Consider the following 21,320-nt stretch of genomic DNA (forward strand, 5'->3'; position numbering starts at 1 on the left):
GTTCAAAATGTACCCACGAACACCATGAATGGTAACAGCTTTCGAACACAACACGATGTAGATATTACATATGACACACACACCTCAATCATGTTACTGATTACATCGTGACTTATCGAAGGACCCAATTATGTGTATCAAAATAAAAGAGTTTCTTGTTTGTCAGATTGTTGGATTAAGTTACTTTGGGTGCATGCTTAAACAGGACGTTCCTAAACCAGTTTTATCAGTATTTGGGTGACAACCACTCATCACTGGGGTCCCACAGGGCTCCATCCTGGGTCCCCTCCTTTATCTCTCCATACAACTCTTTTGTCCTAGTCGTTTTCTTTCATATCTCTCGTTCACGTTGTCAGTAAGTTTTAATCAAGCCAAATAAGGTCAAAACTATTTGATAGGTTGCAACGTGTCTGATACTGAAGTATTTGAATACAATGATACCATAACCTCAGAGCAGAAGTCGACTAAAGAGCGTCACATCAGAGCACACGCTCTCTAACAGCCTCAGGTCTGCAGCAGGACTTCAAACTCTTCAAGAACTCAGCAGGAAATGGGTAATTAAATATATTCTAATTTGTATGTGTGTGAGTGTAAAACATTGCTTTTTTCTTTTACCGAGACATTGTCTACATTCTTTCCTATTCATAGTGTTTCTGATGCTTGATCAGATCTGAGCAACAAAGTGTTTAAAATAACATTTATTTCAAATTTGATCTTTAATATTGTGATTTTCAAACTCTGATAAACACAGAATTATAAATTCAATGCATTTATTTCTCTCTGGCGAAATTCAGTAAGAAACTGTCGATGTATCAACACCTTCTATGAAGAAAAAAAACCAATTTGTTTATTTAAAATAAATCAGATTTGATTTTGTCGAATGGATTTTAGTTTCAATAGAAAGATATATGTTTGTGATTTGAGGCAGATTTTAGTTTTTCCCTTTCGTCTTTACTCTTTTTTTAAAAAGTCACCACGATACACTTCTCTGTGTGTTTTTAGTTCTGCTTTTCTGCTCTGTTCTTTTCATGGCTGCAACTGATTTTACATCGTTGAGTTTAATTATAAACTCCCTCATTTAGTGAAATGGTTCCTCATGCGTGCTGAACATAGTGGGAGGGAAGCTGCATATCTGATGAAACAGTATGTGTTTATCTTCCAGAGGAAATCACAGGAGAAGCTGACTATGTGAATGCACCAGAAGGCCCTGCGGATAAAAAGGCAACGCGTCCAGGTGAGCTGCAAACAAGCAAACATGAGATTTATTCAACAGTCATATTATTTAAATAAAATAGTGATGAAGGTTAAACATGTGAATATTAAATCAGCTCTTTTTATTTTATATTAACTGTTAATTCATGTTCAGTTACGTTACTCAGTCCAGAGGCCGCTTTTATTCAATGCATTTTCCACCAATAGCAGTGTGTGTGCTGATAGCCATTATACAATCCATCTTTTGTCCAATGGTTTTTGAAGTTTGATCATATTGGGAGTTAAATTCACATCAATCAATCAATCAATCAATGTTTATTTATATAGCCCAATATCACAAATGTTACATTTGTCTCAGTGGACTTCACAGTTTGTACAGAATATCAGTATGACAATACGACACCCTCTGTCCTTAGACCCTCTGTCCTTAGACCCTCACATCGTACAAGGAAAAAACTTCCGGAGAAAACCCACAGTTTAAAGGGAAAAATGGGAGAAACCTCAGGGAGAGCAACAGAGGAGGGATCCCTCTCCCAGGACGGACAGACGTGCAATAGATGCCGTGTGTAATTGAAAAGATAATACATTTGCAACATAGGTAGTCCAAATGTTTGGACATGCATGTGTGTATAATAGGAAGATGAATCCACGAGGATATCCATCCAGGACCTATGATCCAGGACCACAGCCACGACTCAAGATCCAGGGCTCGCGATCCAGGACAGAGGAGCGCAGGATCATCCATGTCTCCGGATCCCGGCGTATATAGACACCAAAAAGAAAGACATTTGGGGGAAGCCGGGTTAATCGGAACATGAGAGTACACAGGTATAGACAGAGAGAAGGAAGAAGTAAGATGTCCCCCGACAAACTAAGCCTATATCAGCAAAACTAGGGACTGAATCTAATCAGCCCTAACTATAAGCTTTATCAAAAGGAAGGTCTTAAGCGCACTTTTAAAAACGTCAAAACATCAATGCACACAATGTATACTTAATAATAATAATAATGTCTTGTTTTTCATTACTGCACATAATTTATTACAATTCTATTTCTGCGATTTCAACCATATTCAATTTAAATACTGCTATAGCAGTTTTACGTATAAAATATATGTATTTTAGTATTGAAAAAGTATGTTATTATAGTTGTCTTAAAATAGTTTTCTATCTGTGTTTTATTTTAATTTTAATGTATGTACCAGAACACCAGGTCAAATTCCCCCTATGTGTTCACCTACCTGGTAATGACCTGTTTCTGATTCTGATAAACTTCATAAAAACACATTATATCTTTATTTTTCAGACGACACCAAAAAAGGATCTGCACCAGAAGGCACCGTGGATACAAAGGCATCCCCTCCAGGTGCATGATCAACATTTCACTATTTAATACTGTTAACACGTTTAAAAGAAACATAAAGGTAAAACAGTGAGATAGTGACTATGGTTACAATGGTTTAGCTATTTTTGTGGTGTGTTTATAATGTATTGAAAGCATTAGCTTAGCCTCTTCAATTATTTAGGCCATGAGACTAAACTCCTGAGCTTGCACTAGTGTTTTAAGTATTTTATATGTTTATATATCGCATGTTTTAACCAACCAGCGACCACAGTTTTTAGAATAAACTGTATCTGTGTATATGACTTTAAAACCTTTGTTAAGGTTTTTTAACTGAATGCTTGTTTTTCAGGCTTGAGGTTTGTTCTTCCGATAGCAGTGTGTTGGATCATACTGTTAGCCATCATGGGTCTTCGTATCTACTGTGAGTATCTTCTCGATGAATGTCAGTTCAACAGTTTATTACAGTTTTTCTCGATTGCTAACACACTAAAATTATACATAAAGCACAATCATTTTAACTGACACTCAAAGATCAAAACATCGGCTCAAATCTCCAAACTCTAACACGTTTTCAGCTTTTCACACAATTTGCAAATCAACATGGCACTTTTTGCAAACCACTGCAAACGTTTCTCCAAGTAAGACACAGGAATCTGACATGAAGTCACGTGTTAGCAGGTTTAAAACACTGATATTCAAAAGGCCTCACACATGGACCAATGATCAAGAAACACGTTCCACCTGACCAAACACCTGGTAGCATAATGGTTGGCTCGTCAATCAGGATGTTAGCATATGAAAAGACCACAGGTGAGTACTCTCTTACAGCAACAATGGAAGCCAACATGGAAGCAAGAGCAAGAGGAAGAGGAAGAGGAAGAGCTGGGCTGAGAGTGAGAGGAGGAAGAATGAGAGGTAGAGGTAGAGCTGGAGGGAGAGGACGTGGACAAAGAAGAATACTCTCATGATATATCAGCGCTTATATCTGTTGTGTGAAACGTATTTACTTCATTACTGTAATTTAATTGTTGGCATGTTGCATAACTGTACAAACATCCTGCACAATGTACTGTGGTAAACTCACTTTGATGCAACACAGACACTGACCGACCACTATATCTTTGTTGTTTATCTGAAGGACTGAGAAACAAAGAGGTGGAAGGCTAAGGATTTCTAATGAGGCAGGAAGCAGCAGTTACAAACTGGGTTTTGGCAAACAATGCATCCCACTTAGAGAGATCCGAAGCAGAGTAGCTATGTGCTGAGATGTTGCACAATGTTATCTTTGAATAAAATGTGATTTTTTTCAACAACTCATTTGTATTTCTTCATTTACTGTATTTCTGTAAACTCAAGCAACTTTCTCTGCAGAACCCTCTCTGTACAGAGCACAGCCCAGAACAGATGAAAGTGCTTTAGAGTATGCTCAGCAGTGTGTAGCTGGGTGGTCAAACCATCATGTTATGAATGAAGTGTGTTATATTTGGTGCAAAAGTTTGCATTTGGTAAGTTTTTATGTAGTTTCTCGATTGCTAACACACATTGTTTCTCAGAACACTAAACACAATTCACAAAACCACACACCCAAAGTGCAAAACTCCTCATTTCTCCTGCTAAGTGAAGAACTGCACTCAAAACTACATCAACACTTACCGAATGCAAATTTTAGCACCATATAAAACACACTTCATTCATAACACTAGACTGTTTGACCACCAGCTACACACTGCTGAGCATACTCTAAAGCACTCATCTGTTCTGGGCTGTGCTCTGTACAGAGAGGGTTCTGCAGAGAAAGATTGCTTGAGTTTACAGAAATACAGTAAATGAAGAAATACAAATGAGTTGTTGAAAAAAAATCACATTTTATTCAAATATAACATTGTGCAACATGCATCTCTGTCACGATCTGTCTTTATGGTGTTTTGTCTTGTCTTGTTTCATGTTTTATTTTGAAAGGTCTTCACCTCCTGTCTTGCCTGTTTCTGTCTAGGTTGTGTCTTGTTTAGATTTGTCTGTGGTTCCCTGTCGTTAGTTTCCCTGGTGTGTCTGATTACCCGATTGTGTTCACCTGGTGTCTCTGGGTTTTCTCCTCCCTCCTCACCTGTGTCTTGTTTGTGTGATTAGTCTTGTGTGTATTTAAGTTCTGTTTTTTCTGTTGTGTCTTGTCGGTTCGTCTTTTGTCATGAATAGTTCGTCGGTGAGTGTTCTGTTTGTCTTTGTTATCACCTAAGCCTTGAAATAAAGGAATTCTCACTTTAATTTGCATTTGGGTCCTACCTGCTTCACACACCGTGACAGTACGAACCGACCACATTATGGACCCAGCAGACTCAGCCCTTTTGATGCGACAGGCGGAAAGTCTTAGATACTCTCTGGAGTACATTTTTTATTACATGGAAAGGCGCCTCATCTAGACGGGGTAGAGAGGCTGCGTTGAAGGAGGCACGTCAGGAGGTTGCTTGCAAGCCCCTGGATCTGGAGCTTGTTGCCCGAGTGGCTTAGGGTTTTTCTCACGTAGCCCTGAGTACCAGGCTTCATGTTCTGACCCTTTCCTGGGGTCTGGTCTGGCGTTGGAGGTCCACGAAGCCTCCAAAAGACGAAAGGCCAGGGTTCCAGCGCCGGTTCCGGCTCCAGTGCCGGACCCAGCGGCCATGGTTCCGTGCTCCAGTACCATCCCACATAGCCATGGTACCGTGCTCCAGTACCACCCCACACAGCCATGGATCCGTGTTCCAATTCCTTGCCCAGCAGCCATGGTTCCGGCTCCAGTGCCGGCCCCAGCAGCCATGTTTCCGGCTCCAAAACCGGCCCACACAGCCATGATCCAGGCTTCAGCTCCGGACCTTACAGCCATGTTTCCGGCTCCAGAACTGGATCTTACAACCGTGGTCCCTGCACCAGAGCTGGCCCATACAGTCATGGTCCCGACTCCAGCACCTCGTCTCCTGCTGGCTCCCCAGCCGACGCCAGCTCCCCGAGTCTTGTCGGCGTACCGGCCGACTCCAGCACCTCGTCTCCTGTTGGCTCTCCAGCCGACGCCAGCTCCCGAGTCTTGTCGGCGTACCGGCCGACTCCAGCACCTCGTCTCCTGCTGGCTCCCCAGACGACGTTACCGACCGACACAAGTTTCCTCTCGAGTCCCCTCTCCAGTCCCCTCTCCAGTTCCCTCTCGAGACCCCCTCTCGAGTCCCCTCTCGAGTCCCCTCTCCAGTTTCCCTCTCAGGTCCCCTTTTGAGTCCCTTCTCGAGTCCCCTCTCTAGTCCACCTCTCAAGTTCCCTCTCGAGTTCCCTCTCGAGTTCGCTCTCGAGTTCCCTCCTCTAGTCCCTCCTTTAGTCCCCCTCTCTAGTCCCTCCTCTAGTTCCCCTCGCGAGTCCCCTCTCGAGTTCCCTTCTATTAGTCCCTCCTCTAGTCCCTCCTCTAGTCCCCTCTCGATTCCCCTCTCTAGTTCCCCTCTCGAGTCCCCCCTTGGTTCCCCTCTCGAGTCTCCTCTCGAGTCCCCTCTCGAGTCACGTCTCAAGTCCCTACCCAATGTCCTGTTCCGTTGGAGGTTCCGCTGGGGGTCCTGCCAACTCCATGTCCTGTCCCGTTGGAGGCCCCGTCGACTACTCCTCTGCCGGGGGTCCTACCAATCGTATGTCAGTCCCGTTGGAGGTCCCGCCGACTACTCTCCTGCCGGGGGTCCTGCCAACCCTTTGTCCTGTGCCGTTGGAGGCCCCGCCGACTACTCTCCTGCCGGGGGTCCTGCCAACCCTTTGTCCTGTCCCGTTGGATGCCCCGCCGACTACTCTCCTGCCGGGGGTCCTGCCAACCCTTTGTCCTGTCCCGTTGGATGCCCCGCCGGCTACTCTCCTGCCGGGGGTCCTGCCAACCCTTTGTCCTGTCCCGTTGGAGGTCCCGCCGTCTACTCTCCTGCCGGGGGTCCTGCCAACCCTTTGTCCTGTCCCGTTGGAGGTCCCACCGTCCACTCTCCTGCCGGGGGTCCTGCCAACCCTTTGTCCTGTCTCGTTGGAGGTCCCGCCGACTACTCTCCTGCCGGGGGTCCTGCCAACCCTATGTCCTGTCCCGTTGGAGGTCCCGCCGACTGCTCTCCTGCCGGGGGTCCTGCCAATCCCGTGTCCTGGTCCTTTTCCGTGGGGGATCCTGCCGAGGCCTGTCCCACCAGCTCCGACACCGGTTCCTGCCCGGCCTCCGGAGCTGTCTGGTCTTCACCCTCGATCCCGGCCCCCTGAGAGCCACGGCCTTCGCCCTCGAGCCCGGCCCCCTGACTTTCCAGGCCGCGGTCCTCGCCCTCATGCTCGGCCCCCTGAGTTCGCCCGCGATGGCCTTCGCCCCTCCATAACTACCCCCACCTTGGACTCTGCCTTCCCCCGGGCCGTCCGCCCGAGAACCCCTCCTTGAACTCTGCCTTGCCCCCGGGCCGTCCGCCCGAGATCCCTTCCTGGTCCTCTGCTGTGCTCCTGGGCGGTCAGCTCAGTCCCGTCCTCCTGACCCCCCCCCCCCACCCTGGTGGCCCTAGTGATACGTCCCTCCTCCGGACCCCCTCCACCCACCCTGCTTGAGGACTTTTGTGTTTTTTGGGACGTCTGGGATCCGTCCCTTGAGGGGGGGGTACTGTCACGATCTGTCTTTATGGTGTGTTTGTCTTGTCTTGTTTCAGTTTTATTTTTGAAGGTCTTCACCTCCTGTCTTGCCTGTTTCTGTCTGCGTTTGTCTTGTTTGGATTTGTCTTGGTTCCCTGTCGTTAGTTTCCCTGTGTGTCTGATTACCCGATTGTGTTCACCTGTGGCCCCTGTGTGTTCTCCTCCCTCCTCACCTGTGTCTTGTTTGTGTGATTAGTCTTGTGTGTATTTAAGTTCTGGTTTTTCTGTCTGTCTTTGTCGGTTCGTCTTTTGTCATGACTAGTTTGTCGGTGAGTGTTCTGTTTTGTCTTTGTTGTTCACCTAGCCTTGAAATAAAGGAATTCTCACTTAATCTGCATTTGGGTGCCTACCTGCTTCACACACCGTGACAATCTCAGCACATAGCTACTATGCTTCGGATCTCTCTAGTGTGATGCATTGTTTGCCAAAACCAAGTTTGTAACTGCTGCTTCCTGTGCCTCATTGAACATCCTTAGCCTTCCACCTCTTTGTTTCTCAGTCCTTCAGATAAACAACAAAGACATAGTGGTCGGTCAGTGTCTGTGTTGCATCAAAGTGAGTTTACCACAGTACATTGTGCAGGATGTTTTGTACAGTTATGCAACATGCCAACATTACATTTTACATTACATTACATTACATTGCATTTAGCTGACGCTTTTATCCAAAGCGACTTACAATAAGTACATTCGACCAGGAAGACACAACCTTGAAGAAAACAGAATCATATAAGTACATCAGGTTTCATAGAGCAAACATTTCAAGTGCTACTCAACTGGCTTTAGGTAAGCCAGTCCTTATTAGTATAAAAGTGCTTCGTTAATAGTTCTAACGCTCGAAGTGGAGTCGAAAGAGATGAGTTTTCAGTTTGCGCCGGAAGATGTTGCAAGCTATCTGCCGTCCTGATGTCAATGGGGAGCTCATTCCACCATCTTGGAGCCAGGATAGCAAACCCACGTGTTTTTGCTGATGGGAACTTGGGTCCCCCTCGCAGCGAAGGGCGCAACGAGTCGTTGGCTGATGCAGAGCGTAGGTGCACGCGCTGGGGTGTACGGTTTTAACCATGTCCTGGATGTAGGAAGGGCCAGATCCATTCGCAGCATGGTAAGCAGTACCAGTGTCTTGAAGTGGATTCTAGCAGTTACGGAAGCCAGTGGATGGAGCGGAGGAGCGGAGTGGTGTGGGGAGAATTTAGGAAGGTTGAAGACCAGACGAGCCGCTGCATTCTGGATGAGCTGCAGAGGTCGGATTGGCACATGCAGGTAGACCAGCCAGGAGGGGAGTTTGCAGTAGTCTAGGCGTGAGATGACGAGAGCCTGGACCAGAACCTGAGTCGCTTTCTGAGTCAGCTAGGGACGTATCTTCCTGATGTTGTAAAGCGTGTATCTGCAGCAACGGGTTGTTAGAGCAGCGATGTTTGCAGTGAAGGACAGATTGTTATCTAGGGTCACACCCAGATTCCTTGCAGTCTGAGTCGGGGAGGAGGAAACAACTGAGGTGCCGATTTTGATTGTTAGGTCAAGAGTGGGACAATCTTTTCCCGGGAGGAAGAGCAGCTCAGTCTTGTCAAGGTTGAGCTTGAGGTGGTGAGTCAGACATCCACTGAGAGATGTCAGCTAGACAAGCAGAGATGCGTGCAACGACCTGGGTCTCTGAGCGGGGAAAGGACAGAATTAATTGGGTGTCATCAGCGTAGCAGTGGTAAGAAAACCATGCGGGCTAATGACTGATCCGAGCGAGTTTGTGTACAGGGAGAAGAGGAGGGGACCAAGAACAGAGCCCTGAGGGGACCCCCGTAGTTAATTGACAAGGGTTGGACTCAGACCCTCTCCAAGTCACCCTGTAGGTACGGTCTTTCAGGTATGAGGTGAGGAGGGAAAGTGCAGAGCCTGAAACTCCAAGTTTTTGGAGAGTGCGAAGGAGGAATCTGATGATTCACCGTGTCGAATGCAGCAGACAGGTCCAATAGGATGATGACAGAGGAGAGGGATGCAGTTTTGGCAGTGTGCAGTTCCTCCGTGACAGCAATGAGAGCAGTTTCTGTGGAGTGAACCTGCCTTGAAACCAGACTGTGGCGGATCCAGAAGGTTGTTCTGATTGAGATAACAGGAGAGTTGTTTAAAGACAGCGCGTTTCAAGTGATTTAGACAGGAACGGGGAGGAGAGAGACAGGCTGTAGTTTATAACATCAGACGGGTTGAGAGTGGGTTTCTTTAGGAGAGGGTTTACTCTTGCCTTCCTTGAGACTGTTTGGAAAGTGACCAGAAGTTAGAGAAGTGTTGATGAAATGGGTGAAGAAACGGTAGAATTATCAGGAGCGATAGTCTGAAGGAGGTTTGAAGGGATAGGGTCCAGAGGACAGGTGGTAGGGCGGGCAGAGGTAATGAGGGTAAGACCTCACTTGGAGAGAGAGGGGAAAAGGAGGTAAGTGTGTTGGTGGAAGGAGGGTCTGGTGACCCAGCGGTGAGTCAGAAAAAGAAGAGCGATATCATCAACCTTTTTTTCAAAGTGGGTAACAAAGTCGCTTGACAGAAGTGAGGAGGGGGGAGGAGCTTTTGGAGGGTCCAACAGGGTGGAGAAGATGGAAAATAGTTTTTTAGGATTGGAATAGGAAGATGGATCTTATCTTGAAGAAAGTGCTTTTTGCCTGAGAGATCGAAGCAGAGAAAGAGGAGAGGAGAGCCTGGATAGGTTAGGAGGTCGTCACGGTGTTTGGATTTTCCACCATTTCCGCTCTGCTGCCCTAAGGACGGTTCTATTAGCACGCAGTGCATCATTTAGCAGGGAGCAGGAGGGGACTGACGAGCCTGCCGAGATGTGAGAGGACAGAGCGAGTCCAGAGTGGATGAGAGAGTAGAGAGGAGAGTTTTCTGCAGCAGAGTTTGGAGGCAGGAGATTGGAACGAATCAGAGGAAGGGAGGGCTGAGAGCACCGACGAGGCAAAGCTAGAGGGGGAGAGGGAGCGAAGGTTACGGCGGACAAGTGCAGGATGAGAAGAGATTAGTTTGTTATGTTTGGAAAGGGATAGAGAGAATTAATGAAGAAGTGATCGGATGTGTGGAGCGGGTTTACAGAGAGGTTAGAAGTAGCGCAGTTCCTTGAGAATATGAGATCAAGGACATTGCCAGCTTTATGAGTCGGTGGGGACGGAGACAGTGAGAAAGCAAAGGCGGTTAACAGAGATGTTAGTTCGTCTATCTTCCCCGTCTGGAGGTTGAAGGTCTCCGAGAAGTACAGCGGGAGGGCCAGTTTCAGGGATGAGTGAGAGGAGATTATCTAATTCCTCCAAGAAGTCCCCCAAGAGCGCCTGGTGGACGGTAGAGAACAACAATGGTTAACTGTATAGGATGGGTTACTGTGACGGCATGGAATTCAAAGGTGGAAGGAGTGAAGTTAGGTAGCTTGAAAGAGGGAAAAAAGCTCCATTTGGGAGAGAGCAGGAGACCAGTGCCACCTCCTCTGCCAGTGGGTCTGGGTTGGTATGGGAGAAGGAATATGCAGTGGGAGGAGAGCTGCTGGGGTGGATGTGTTGGATGGAGTAATCCAGGTCTCAGTGAGAGCAAGGAAATCCAGAGACTGCAGGGATGCGTAGCCAGAGATGAAGTCAGCCTTAGGAACAGCTGACTGGCAATTCCACAGGCCACCAGAAACTAGATGTTGGGATCTCAGTGGAGCACGTGGGATAGACGGAGAGCAGGCCGGTTATATCGATTAGGAGATACACGGGCCAGTGATAATTGCGAGAAGGACACATGAACAGGAATGGAGAAAAATACACATGATTATAGCATGCGGGGCTAGAAAAACTAAAGAAAAGAGAAATAAGACACCAGCTCAATCAGAGTAGGATTTGCCTCCTCTTTGCCTCCCTCGTGAGTCCCGCAGGACTCCAATGTCTTTGTCAGTCTTACTCCCGCAGGACTCCAATGTCTTTGTCAGTCTTCGGCTGTCTGACGCTGAAGCTGACGCTCCAGGAAAGAGCTACCCGAAATGGACGCCTGATTGCTCAGTTCTCACAGCTGTAGGGCCACGGCCCTCTAATTAGTTAACTATCTACAGCTGATGGGCGACAATAGACTGGCCGTGCCTATATTAATGCAGGCTTGAGTGCTGAGACCTGTAAAGCAGGTTTCGCCTGAGCAGATTTGAGATTTAAAATCTCTCAAACGCGATTTAGCCGTTTACGCTACAATAACAATTTATACAGAGTCGAATAAATGAAACAGAGAAGTCTAATTAAACAAGAATATAACTTACAGTGGTTGCTGCGTCAATAGGTAATGTCGTCACCGGGTCCAGATGCACACTGAGTTCATCAGATTTTAAATGCGGTATTTAAATGCTTTATTAACAATTCAATTACAGTAATGAAGTAAATACGTTTCACACAACAGATATAAGCGCTGATATATCATGAACTATGCAGAGCTACAAACTGGTAACTAACCTGTTTTCAAGTCTAAGTGTCCAGATTACAGAGGCAACAGTACATCGGCTGAGATTAGGCTGAACCCTCTGTCCAGCCTCTCTCATCGTCAAACCATGTGATTTCATTTCATTAGAGTATTCTTCTTTGTCCACGTCCTCTCCTTCCAGCTCTACCTCTACCTCTCATTCTTCCTCCTCTCACTCTCACCCCACCTCTTCCTCTCACTCTCAGCCACCTCTTCCTCCTCCTCTCACTCTCAGCCACCTCTTCCTCCTCCTCTCACTCTCACCCACCTCTTCCTCTTGCTTCCATGTTGGCTTCCATGTTGTCTGTAAGAAAGTTCTCACCTGTGGTCTTTTGATAGTGCTAACATCCTGATTGATGAGCCAACCATTAATGCTACCAGGTGTTTGGTCAGGTGGAACGTGTTTCTTGATTATTGGTCCATGTGTGAGGCATTTTGAATATCAGTGTTTTAAACCTGCCAACACGTGACTTCATGTCAGATTCCTGTGTCTCACGTGGAGAAACGTGTGCAGTGGTTTGCAGAAAGTGCCATGTTGATTTGCAAATTGTGTGAAAAGCTGAAAACGTGTTTTGGAGATTTGAGCCGATGTTTTGATCTTTGAGTGTCAGTTAAAATGATTGTCCTTTATGTATAATTTTAGTGTGTTAGCAATCGAGAAAAACTGTAATCAGTAAGCTCTGTGACTTATCCTTCCTTATGTTCAAACTGGCTCTGTGCAAAGATGTATTTCAGTGTTTGATATTTCAAGTATGAGATAACAAACGCACTGTTGACTGCAGAACTTCCCATAATCTTCAGGTAAAGTTTACAATATAATTTTGCACTAAACAAGGCAGTTGTTCACGTGTTCATATGAGCACTTGACTATTGATTCAAGATAGATTCAAACATGTGAACCCATTCTTCAATGTCTATTAAGAACATTTAAACAGAAGTTTCACAGCCCAACACCTCCCTCTGTCTGTCTCTGTTGTGACCTCTGAACTTTCTGAAGACAACGCCAAGCAGACTGCAGAAATCCTGAAGCTGACATCACAGAAGGATGGCTTGACAAAGCAAATACAAGAAATGGAGACAAACTGGAATGAGCTCAACGTCAGTCGAGCTCAGTGGAGCATCAATGAGTACTGCAAACTGGGTGACGGTATGTTCAGGAACCATCAACTACAGTTTTTCTCGATTGCTAACACACATTTTTTTTTAATTGCTCAGTTTCTCAGAACACTCAACACAATTCACAAAACCACACACCCAAAGTGCAAAACTCCTCATTTCTCCTGCTAAGTGAAGAACTGCACTCAAAACTACATCAACACTTACCGAATGCAAACTTTAGCACCAAATATCACGCACTTCATTCATAACACTAGACTGTTTGACCACCCAGCTACACACTGCTGAGCATACTCTAAAGCACTCTCATCTGTTCTGGGCTGTGCTCTGTACAGAGAGGGTTCTGCAGAGAAAGATTGCTTGAGTTTACAGAAATACAGTAAATGAAGAAATACAAATGAGTTGTTGAAAAAAAAAGTGTGATGCATTGTTTGCCAAAACCCAGTTAGTAACTGCTGCTTCCTGTGCCTCATTGAACATCCTTAGCCTTCCACCTCTTTGTTTCTCAGTCCTTCAGATAAACAACAAAGATATAGTGGTTGGTCAGTGTCTGTGTTGCATAACAGTAAGTTTACCCACAGTACATTGTGCAGGATGTTTGTACAGTTATAGTCTGCAACATGCCAACAATTCAATTACAGTAATGAAGTAAATACGTTTCACACAACAGATATAAGCACTGATATATCATGAACTATGCAGAGCTACAAACTGGGAACTAACCTGTTTTTAAGTCTAAGTGTCCGGATTACAGAGGCGACAGTACATCGGCTGAGATTAGGCTGAACCCTCTGTCCAGCCTCTCATCGTCAAACCATGGTTGATAACATTTCATTTCATTAGAGAGTATTCTTCTTTGTCCACGTCCTCTCCCTCTCCTTCTCCCTCTACCTCTCATGCTTCTTCCTCTCACTCTCACCCACCTCTTCCTCTTCCTCTCACTCTCAGCCCAGCTCTTCCTCTCACCCCACCTCTTCCTCTTGCTTCCATGTTGGCTTCCATTGTTGCTGTAAGAGAGTACTCACCTGTGGTCTTTTTATAGTGCTAACATCCTGATTGATGCACCAACCATTATGCTATCAGGTGTTTGGTCAGGTGGAACGTGTTTCTTGATCATTGGTCCATGTGTGAGGCCTTTTCAATATCAGTGTTTTAAACCTGCTAACACGTGACTTTATGTCAGATTTCTGTGTCTTACGTGGATAAACGTGTGCAGTGGTTTGCAAAAAGTGCCATGTTGATTTGCAAATTGTGTGAAAAGCTGAAAACGGTTTTGGAGATTTGAGCCGATGTTTTGATCTTTGAGTGTCAGTTAAAATAATTGTGCTTTATGTATAATTTTAGTGTGTTAGCAATCGAGAAAAACTGTAAGATAAATAAGCCTGACAATATATATTGTAAAACAATATGCAAATATCTCACGTTACTAAATGTGACCCTGTCTTCCTGACAGAACTCTGTGTGGTGAAAACAGAGGAAAGGCATTCACTGAATCATTGCACAGAGATATAGGGTGACCACTGTAAACGGCGAAAACCTACCAGTTTCACCCACTGTCTCTGCCACCTCCCTCCATGCCTCGCTCCTCCGGTTTGTATCCCGGTAGATGAACAGAGACTGATCATACAGCACCGGGTGATTCACTACCGCTATAATGAATTTTCCCTCCATTTTTTTGAATATGAGGAAATGCCCTGCGTAGTCTCTCCCAGCATACACGCGGTTTGATTGGCTAGCGCTTGTACTGGCAGATTTGCATAAACGGGATTTCATTGGCTGACGCCAGCTTCGAGCAAGCATCGAGCCTCAAAAGTTGAACATTGTTCAACTTTTGACGCCGATAAACGCTCGCGATGCTTGCAACGCCTTGCCATGTTACCCACAATGCAGTTCTGCGAAGTTTGAAAATATCCTACGTCACCCCATTCAAATGAATGGGCGAAGCGTTGAAAGCATTTTTTGACGCCTGTAGTGTAGACGGGCCGTCAGTCAGTGGCGGCGCCAGGGTATGGCTGGGGTAGGCTACAGCCATACCAAGAAATGGCTTAGCCCTACCTTAGCCCGACCATGAAAAATGATGTTAAAGTAAAAGCATGTTGAGAACACGGATTGCGAAAATCTACCGGTCGTCTCCACAACACACAAACTGATCCTGCTGTAACAACAAGTGCACGTTACTGACGCAATATGGTTGAGACCATTCGGGCTTATGCTAGAGGGGTGCAATGAATAGTCTAAGTAGTGGGGGAGTTTTATAAAGGTGTGGACATTCTCTCGCGTTATAATATCAGCGCGGCCGCGGTCAGATCAAAATGCCTCCGAATGCAATTTGAACAGACCTACAGCCAATCAGAGCAACGAAACGTTGGGTCTGCTGCGTCATGCATTACTGATTCGTCACGTTCACACTCACAGTGAAAAGTCCCCAAATTCGCGCCGAGTAAATTGCAGACAGACAGCATAACTTCTAGGATGAATTGTATATTTCGGATGGAAAGATGTGTTCTTAAACGCCCTCGCATTGAGGTACAAGTCGAACAGGTGCCAGAGTCACACGACCCACCTGAAGAGTGAAGTGAGTTTTGAATATATTTTGTAATAATGGAATGTAATAATGTAATATAAGTGAAAAAGTGTTTTGTATGACAATAGAGATACAGGCTACCTGTTGTGTGCTGTGTCTGTCTCTCTCTGTTTACCTGTGTCTCGGTCTCTCTCCCTCACTCTCCCTCTCTCTCTCCGTGTCAATTTTATATGCCAACTTTTCTTGTTTCTGCCGCTTCGTAGCATGTTGTAACAACTTGGAATTAGCAGAATAGGCTATTGTATTGTTTAACTCACACCTGTTGCTCTCGATGTAATTTAGCTGATAAAAGGAGACTAATAAAAGCCTCACGCGTACGTTTCACTGTCAAGGGGTGCGATATAGCGTGTATGTAATTCATGGGCGTAGGAAGCATCCTGAATGTGGGGGGGACATTTTTAACGGGGGGTGGTTTGATAATTGTATGTGGCTATACTAGCATGAGGAAAATGATGGGTACATTTTGTAATTTCATCCAGTAGTAAATAAAGGAAACATATTTGATTATTAATTCAGAGCCGTCTTTGAATTAATAAAAAGCAGTTTAAATGCCCATTTTTTTTACATTTATATTAGGGCTGTCAAACGATTACACATTTTAATCAGATTAATCACAGCTTAAAAATTAATTAATCATGATTAATCACCATTCGAACTATGTCCAAAATATGCCATTTATTAATGCATATTGTTGTGGGAATGGAAAGATAAATGAAAGAAGGAGGATATATCCATTTAACATACAGTATCTATGTTTATTATAAAAAATTTCTGCGTGTCAAAATGAAAGACAACCCACACACCTATCAATCATCAAACCGTGGGGTCTTAATTCATTACGTGTTGATTTCTATCAACGGGGGAGTACTTCAGGAAAGTCGACGGGGGGGGGGGCGGCTAGTGGAGTACTTCGTGACCACAGAGTGTGAACGTTGTGATCAGCTGTTTTAGCGCAGTTCTCCAGTGAAGGGGGGGGAGTCTCCCTCCGTAGCCGGTTGGCGTAGTTTTGGCACAATTCCGTTGTACAGACCGACGTTAACAGCAGCCCTGTCTGTGCACACGGAGACCGACTCTGTCGTCCGGTGATCTAACCGCCTTCTGGAAAAGCTTCACAAGTACGTCGGTACGCAAATGCGCTTTGTGACACAAGTGACGGTACGCATTTCAGAGAGATTACGCACATAACCTGCGTACCAGTTATGTGCACCCCTGTACTACAGCAAAAGTATTCTCTGTCGGGACTTCCTGCAACAACACCACGCCGTTATCAAAGATGTTCTATTGAGAAGACGATCACTACGTGACAAAAGTTTTCAAAACCGTGGCTACTGAAATCAATCTTACTAACTGCTGTCTGTGCAATTTACTCCGCGCGAGTTGGCAGACTTTATTTTTGCTTCCTTTAACATCATTTTTCATGGTGGGGCTAAGCCATTTCTTGGTATGGGTGTAGCCTACCCCAGCCATACCCTGGCGCTGCCACTGGTGGCACGTATGGGGCGGGCCATTCTGCACATGCGTTAAATGCGTTAAATATTTTAACGCAATTAATTCAAAAAATTAATTACCGCCGTTAACGCGATAATTTTGACAGCACTCATTTATATACAACAATACATATTTGTGAGTGCATTGAGAGATATTGGTGTGGAGAGTCATTTATATATAAATCGCAAAATACATGTGTGAATCCTTCTGTGAGCATTTATTAATATTGAGACTGATCTGACTCCATACAGATGTTAAGTTCACCTAGGAATGGTATCACTGACTTAAATGTTGCTCTTCTGTCTATATTGGTCATATGATGCCCCTTGACTGAAATATTTCCTGTTCAATATCCCCACTGATTTCCTTAACATTCTGGGATGAGTCCACATCACAATTGACTCTAAACTGTAATTTCCCTTTCATCACTCACCTCAGCAACGGACCTCTCTCCACTGTCCCTATGTTCTGCCTCTGACTCACTCTCAAGCGCCTAGATGTCAAGAGAGGTGGTGAAGTGATCACTATTTATTGAGCAGTATATTCTTTCACATTGAATCATAACAAGTCATACTGAATGTAAATACAACTGACTCTAAAGTAAGTCCCCGTCTGTGACATTGGACATTTTGAAGACTCAAAGTCCCAAGCAGTAGGTAGAATATTAGCTAGTCTATGTAATGTGCACAGAAAATAAATACATAACTGAATACTGGGATGGAAATTGCCTATAGGCACTCAGTAAAACATAAACACACACAAAAAGCTTCTGAATGATAAGAAGTATAATTAAAACATAATGCACATTACCATTTTGAGAGAGAGTACCTAAGTTAAAGAACTCAGAAAATAGTCTCTTATCAAACTGAGGCTCCAGTAAAACACACTGACTGCGTCTCTACATGGACATCATGGTGTTTACATGAGCACAGAGAGATCGGGTTATTCATGTTCCCTGTTTACATGATAAATACTAGTAATCTGGCATTTCGATGCCTTTTCTCATCTGAACTATTCAGTATTTGTATCTCTCTATCATAACATAAAGACGAAACTCCTCTCCAGAAGTGAGACGCCGCCGCCGCCATCACTGTTAACTGATTAACTACCAGCTGAAGACTTACTTTCCTCTTCTTTGAAATGTTGTTATGTCCATGTTGTCTGGGGGAGAAAACATATCAAACCAAGAGATCGTCAGCTTTGATTTTCGCTGTATTAACAATGTCCTGAACACTTGGTGTGTGTGCCTTACCTCCGCTACCGGCATCGCTTCATACAACAGATCTGAGCTGTCCAACTATGACAACACTCCTTAAACATGCGCGCGCTATGTGAGAATCTGCCTTGGTACAAAGTAGCAGTGAAAACATGGTACGGAGTTTCATTGATTTGGGCATTCTCTCAATAAGCAAGTGGAATGGATTTGATATGAAGCACTGACACAGCGCTCTACAAAGTGCGGCGAGTGGATAGACCGATTCACGGACTTTCCACATGGTAAAAGTGGCGGGGTCTAAACTAATCATTTGAAAAAGTGGGGGGGACTTGTCCCACCCTCATATAATGGCTGCGACGCCCATGATGTAATTACATTACAAATACTGACTTGAGCCCCACCACTGTATGGGTTAGCCCTACCATAGATTACCCAACAAAAATACTCTGGCGCCGCCACTGTTCTTAGTGCTTGCAATATGAGAACTGTATGGCAGTATACTACCATACGAGCATATGGGTATCGCGCATTACACAGAGGGCAATCACAGCAGCAGCATTTGCTTTAGCTAAATGTTATAATAAAGTAAGAAACCCTCTGATTTCTCTAAAACATATTTCTTTATTACAACACCACACATGTATTTGTTTTATTAACCTCCAAAAACTTTTTATCGATTGACATCACTAGTTTAAATGTCATTATATAATGTGTTTGTTTTGCATTATGGTTTACACCTTTAACCCTCCTGTTGTCTTCGGGTCAAATCTGACCTACTTTCATCATAACTTTTTTTGTTTTACATTCGATTGCATCAAGGCTTCATGATATCCTTCACAGTAGACATTTGAACATATAAATTGCTGATCACCACTTTCATTGCATTTTGGATGATTTAGTCAACTTTGTAACACCCATGGTTTATGACCGCCATAAAGAAAAGGAATTATTAACCATCCAGATCAGATAGAACACACACACACACACACACACACACACACACACACACACACACACACACACACACACACACACACACACACACACACACACACACTCTAAATGTGTTCCCCCCTCCCTTATGTGCCCAATCCCCCCATCATGTGAATCACACCTGGCACACGCAATACATGTTCAGTGTCTGTTCTTTGTATATTTACTGCAGTTTTTCATGTATACCAGTCTGATACAATATGTATAGTTTGAAAGGGTGTTAAATGAAATGTGGTGATGATTAATGGTTTTTGTGTTAATGAATAGCAGTTAAAATAGGACCGATCAAATTTGACCGGTCCTATTTTAGCACCAAAACAAAGTAAACACCAAAGTAAGGGGGGGAAAACGAAGACAATAGAAGGGTTAATTCTTTTAAAGTGCCTTGTTGTTGAAATGTGCTTTATTTTATAATAAAATGTATCATTTATAATAATGATCAGAATTACAAAGCAGTCATGTGGATAATGGGTTGGTCTCTGTTGTTTCAGTGACACAGTGTCGACCTTGTGAGATGAACTGGGGATACCACGAGCCTAGCTGCTATTCGATCAATAATGTTGTGCCTACAAAGCGGTTAACCTGGGAAGAAGCTCGAGAATACTGCAGAGCGCTTAATGCAGATTTGGCTGCCGCACATAATGAAAGGGAAAAGGTAACACAATTATAAGTATTTTCTGTAGGTCGGGACACACTTTGAGTCTGAACGTTTTAGTTTCTCCCTCTCCATTAGCATGAACATTTTGCACAACAGTTAATGTACACAACGGTAATTTATATACTATCGTATATTTGTGTTTCTGCTACTGTATTATATGGGTATTTTATAGAACAGTCTAACTTAGGAGTATTATTTATGGTTCATGTCCTTTCTACTGTTAATACTTGCTGCTGTTTATTGTTTTTATTTTTTATTTAATTTTATGATGTTTATTCTTTGTCCCCTCTCCTTTGAAGATTTTAAGATCGCCTGAAAACATTGCTGCTGTGACAAATAATTTCCCAACTTCGGCTAAATCTATTTCATAACATGTTGATTTGAGTATTATGTTTAAATACCTGATGACTTTCTATCTGTTGTCAGAACATCCTCTTGGATTACAGCCTATGGAGTTTAGGGACTAACGGACACTGGATTGGCCTGAGAGTTGAAAACGGGAAATGGAAGTGGGCAGATGGAAGTGATCTGACTAATAGGTAAGAGACACGTTACTAAACATTTTGAATCATACAAATCAGCCTTTATCTAAACTTCCTGTTTTTCCCTCAGCTCCTGGGTAGACCCACCTACTGAGGGTCACTGTGCACTCTCTGTCTCTGTCTGGTTCAGAACAACATGGTTATCAGTGAGCTGTGATCAGAAACAACAATGGATCTGCCAGAAGAAAGCTCTATCTGTTTAAACACTGCAGTCTACTTCTACTCTATGCTTTTCTTTGACTTTTTCAGAGATGCAGTAACCTAATTTATCATATCAGTATATAGCGATCATTTGATATAAAAGGACCAACACTTGCTCAGTTTAGTTTGTCTGACATTTTTTTAAATGCTGCTTTATGTTGGCCAAGATCTTTGGTTTTAACATAATTAGCTCAGAGCTGTTTTCTTAAGCATTTGTATTGTGATGTTATACATTTTAATATGTAGAGATGAGAGTTATGTGTGTGATTTATCTAGAAGCTAATTCATGTTTGAGTCTATGATGTTAAATACAATTGCTGTCACACAGTGTTGTAGTTATTTCCTCACAAATCAGTAACACATGCACAAAAATAAAGCGCAATATGATATTTTTTCTATTGTAGTTAATGAAGAATGTCTATTCTGTGTGCAACCGAGCAAGCTTTTGGATTCGTATTTATAGCATATACATTAATAAAGATATATACTCAGAGGTGGAAGAAGTACTCTTATTACTACTTTACTCAAGTAAAAGTAGAAGTACCAGAGTGTAGGAATACTCTGTTACAAATAAAAGTCCTGCGTTCAAAATCCTACTCCATAAGTATAAGCATAAAAATATACTTAAAGTACAAAAAGTAAAAGTACTCATTTATGCAGGATGGTCCATTTCAGGATAATATGTATTTTATGTTTTGATTATAATTATTGATGAATAATATGTTTTTCATCGTGTGTTTAAACACTTGATGTTATTTCATTATTTGTCGTTCATGTCTCCCTTCATGTTGGTCACAGTCACCTTTGGTTTGGATGCTACCTGTTCATGGATTCTTGTTTTTCATCGTGTGTTTAAACACTTGATGTT

General features: G+C 43.8%; 1 protein-coding gene across 1 annotated transcript; it reads left to right on the forward strand.

The window, feature by feature from the left end:
• Positions 1-459: 459 nt before the first annotated feature.
• Positions 460-20,802, forward strand: LOC117554600 (C-type lectin domain family 1 member B-like). The gene is made up of 8 exons (XM_034229048.1): positions 460-554; positions 1,163-1,234; positions 2,518-2,577; positions 2,906-2,977; positions 12,631-12,801; positions 19,543-19,706; positions 20,136-20,248; positions 20,322-20,802. The coding sequence occupies exons 1-8, from the start codon at positions 551-553 to the stop codon at positions 20,452-20,454; spliced, it is 789 nt and encodes a 262-aa protein (XP_034084939.1). The 5' UTR covers positions 460-550; the 3' UTR covers positions 20,455-20,802.
• The last annotated feature ends 518 nt before the right edge of the window (positions 20,803-21,320 follow it).

The sequence above is a fragment of the Gymnodraco acuticeps genome, unplaced genomic scaffold (genome assembly GCF_902827175.1).
Source record: "Gymnodraco acuticeps unplaced genomic scaffold, fGymAcu1.1, whole genome shotgun sequence".
NCBI classification, from domain to species: Eukaryota; Metazoa; Chordata; class Actinopteri; order Perciformes; family Bathydraconidae; genus Gymnodraco; species Gymnodraco acuticeps.

What these genes read in the sequence shown, in the direction of transcription:
- LOC117554600 (XM_034229048.1), top strand. An exon ending in TACAAAGGCATCCCCTCCAG is followed by an intron (nt 2,578 to 2,905) that starts GTGCATGATCAA and finishes CTTGTTTTTCAG; the next exon opens with GCTTGAGGTTTGTTCTTCCG. An exon ending in GGAAGTGATCTGACTAATAG is followed by an intron (nt 20,249 to 20,321) that starts GTAAGAGACACG and finishes TTTTTCCCTCAG; the next exon opens with CTCCTGGGTAGACCCACCTA.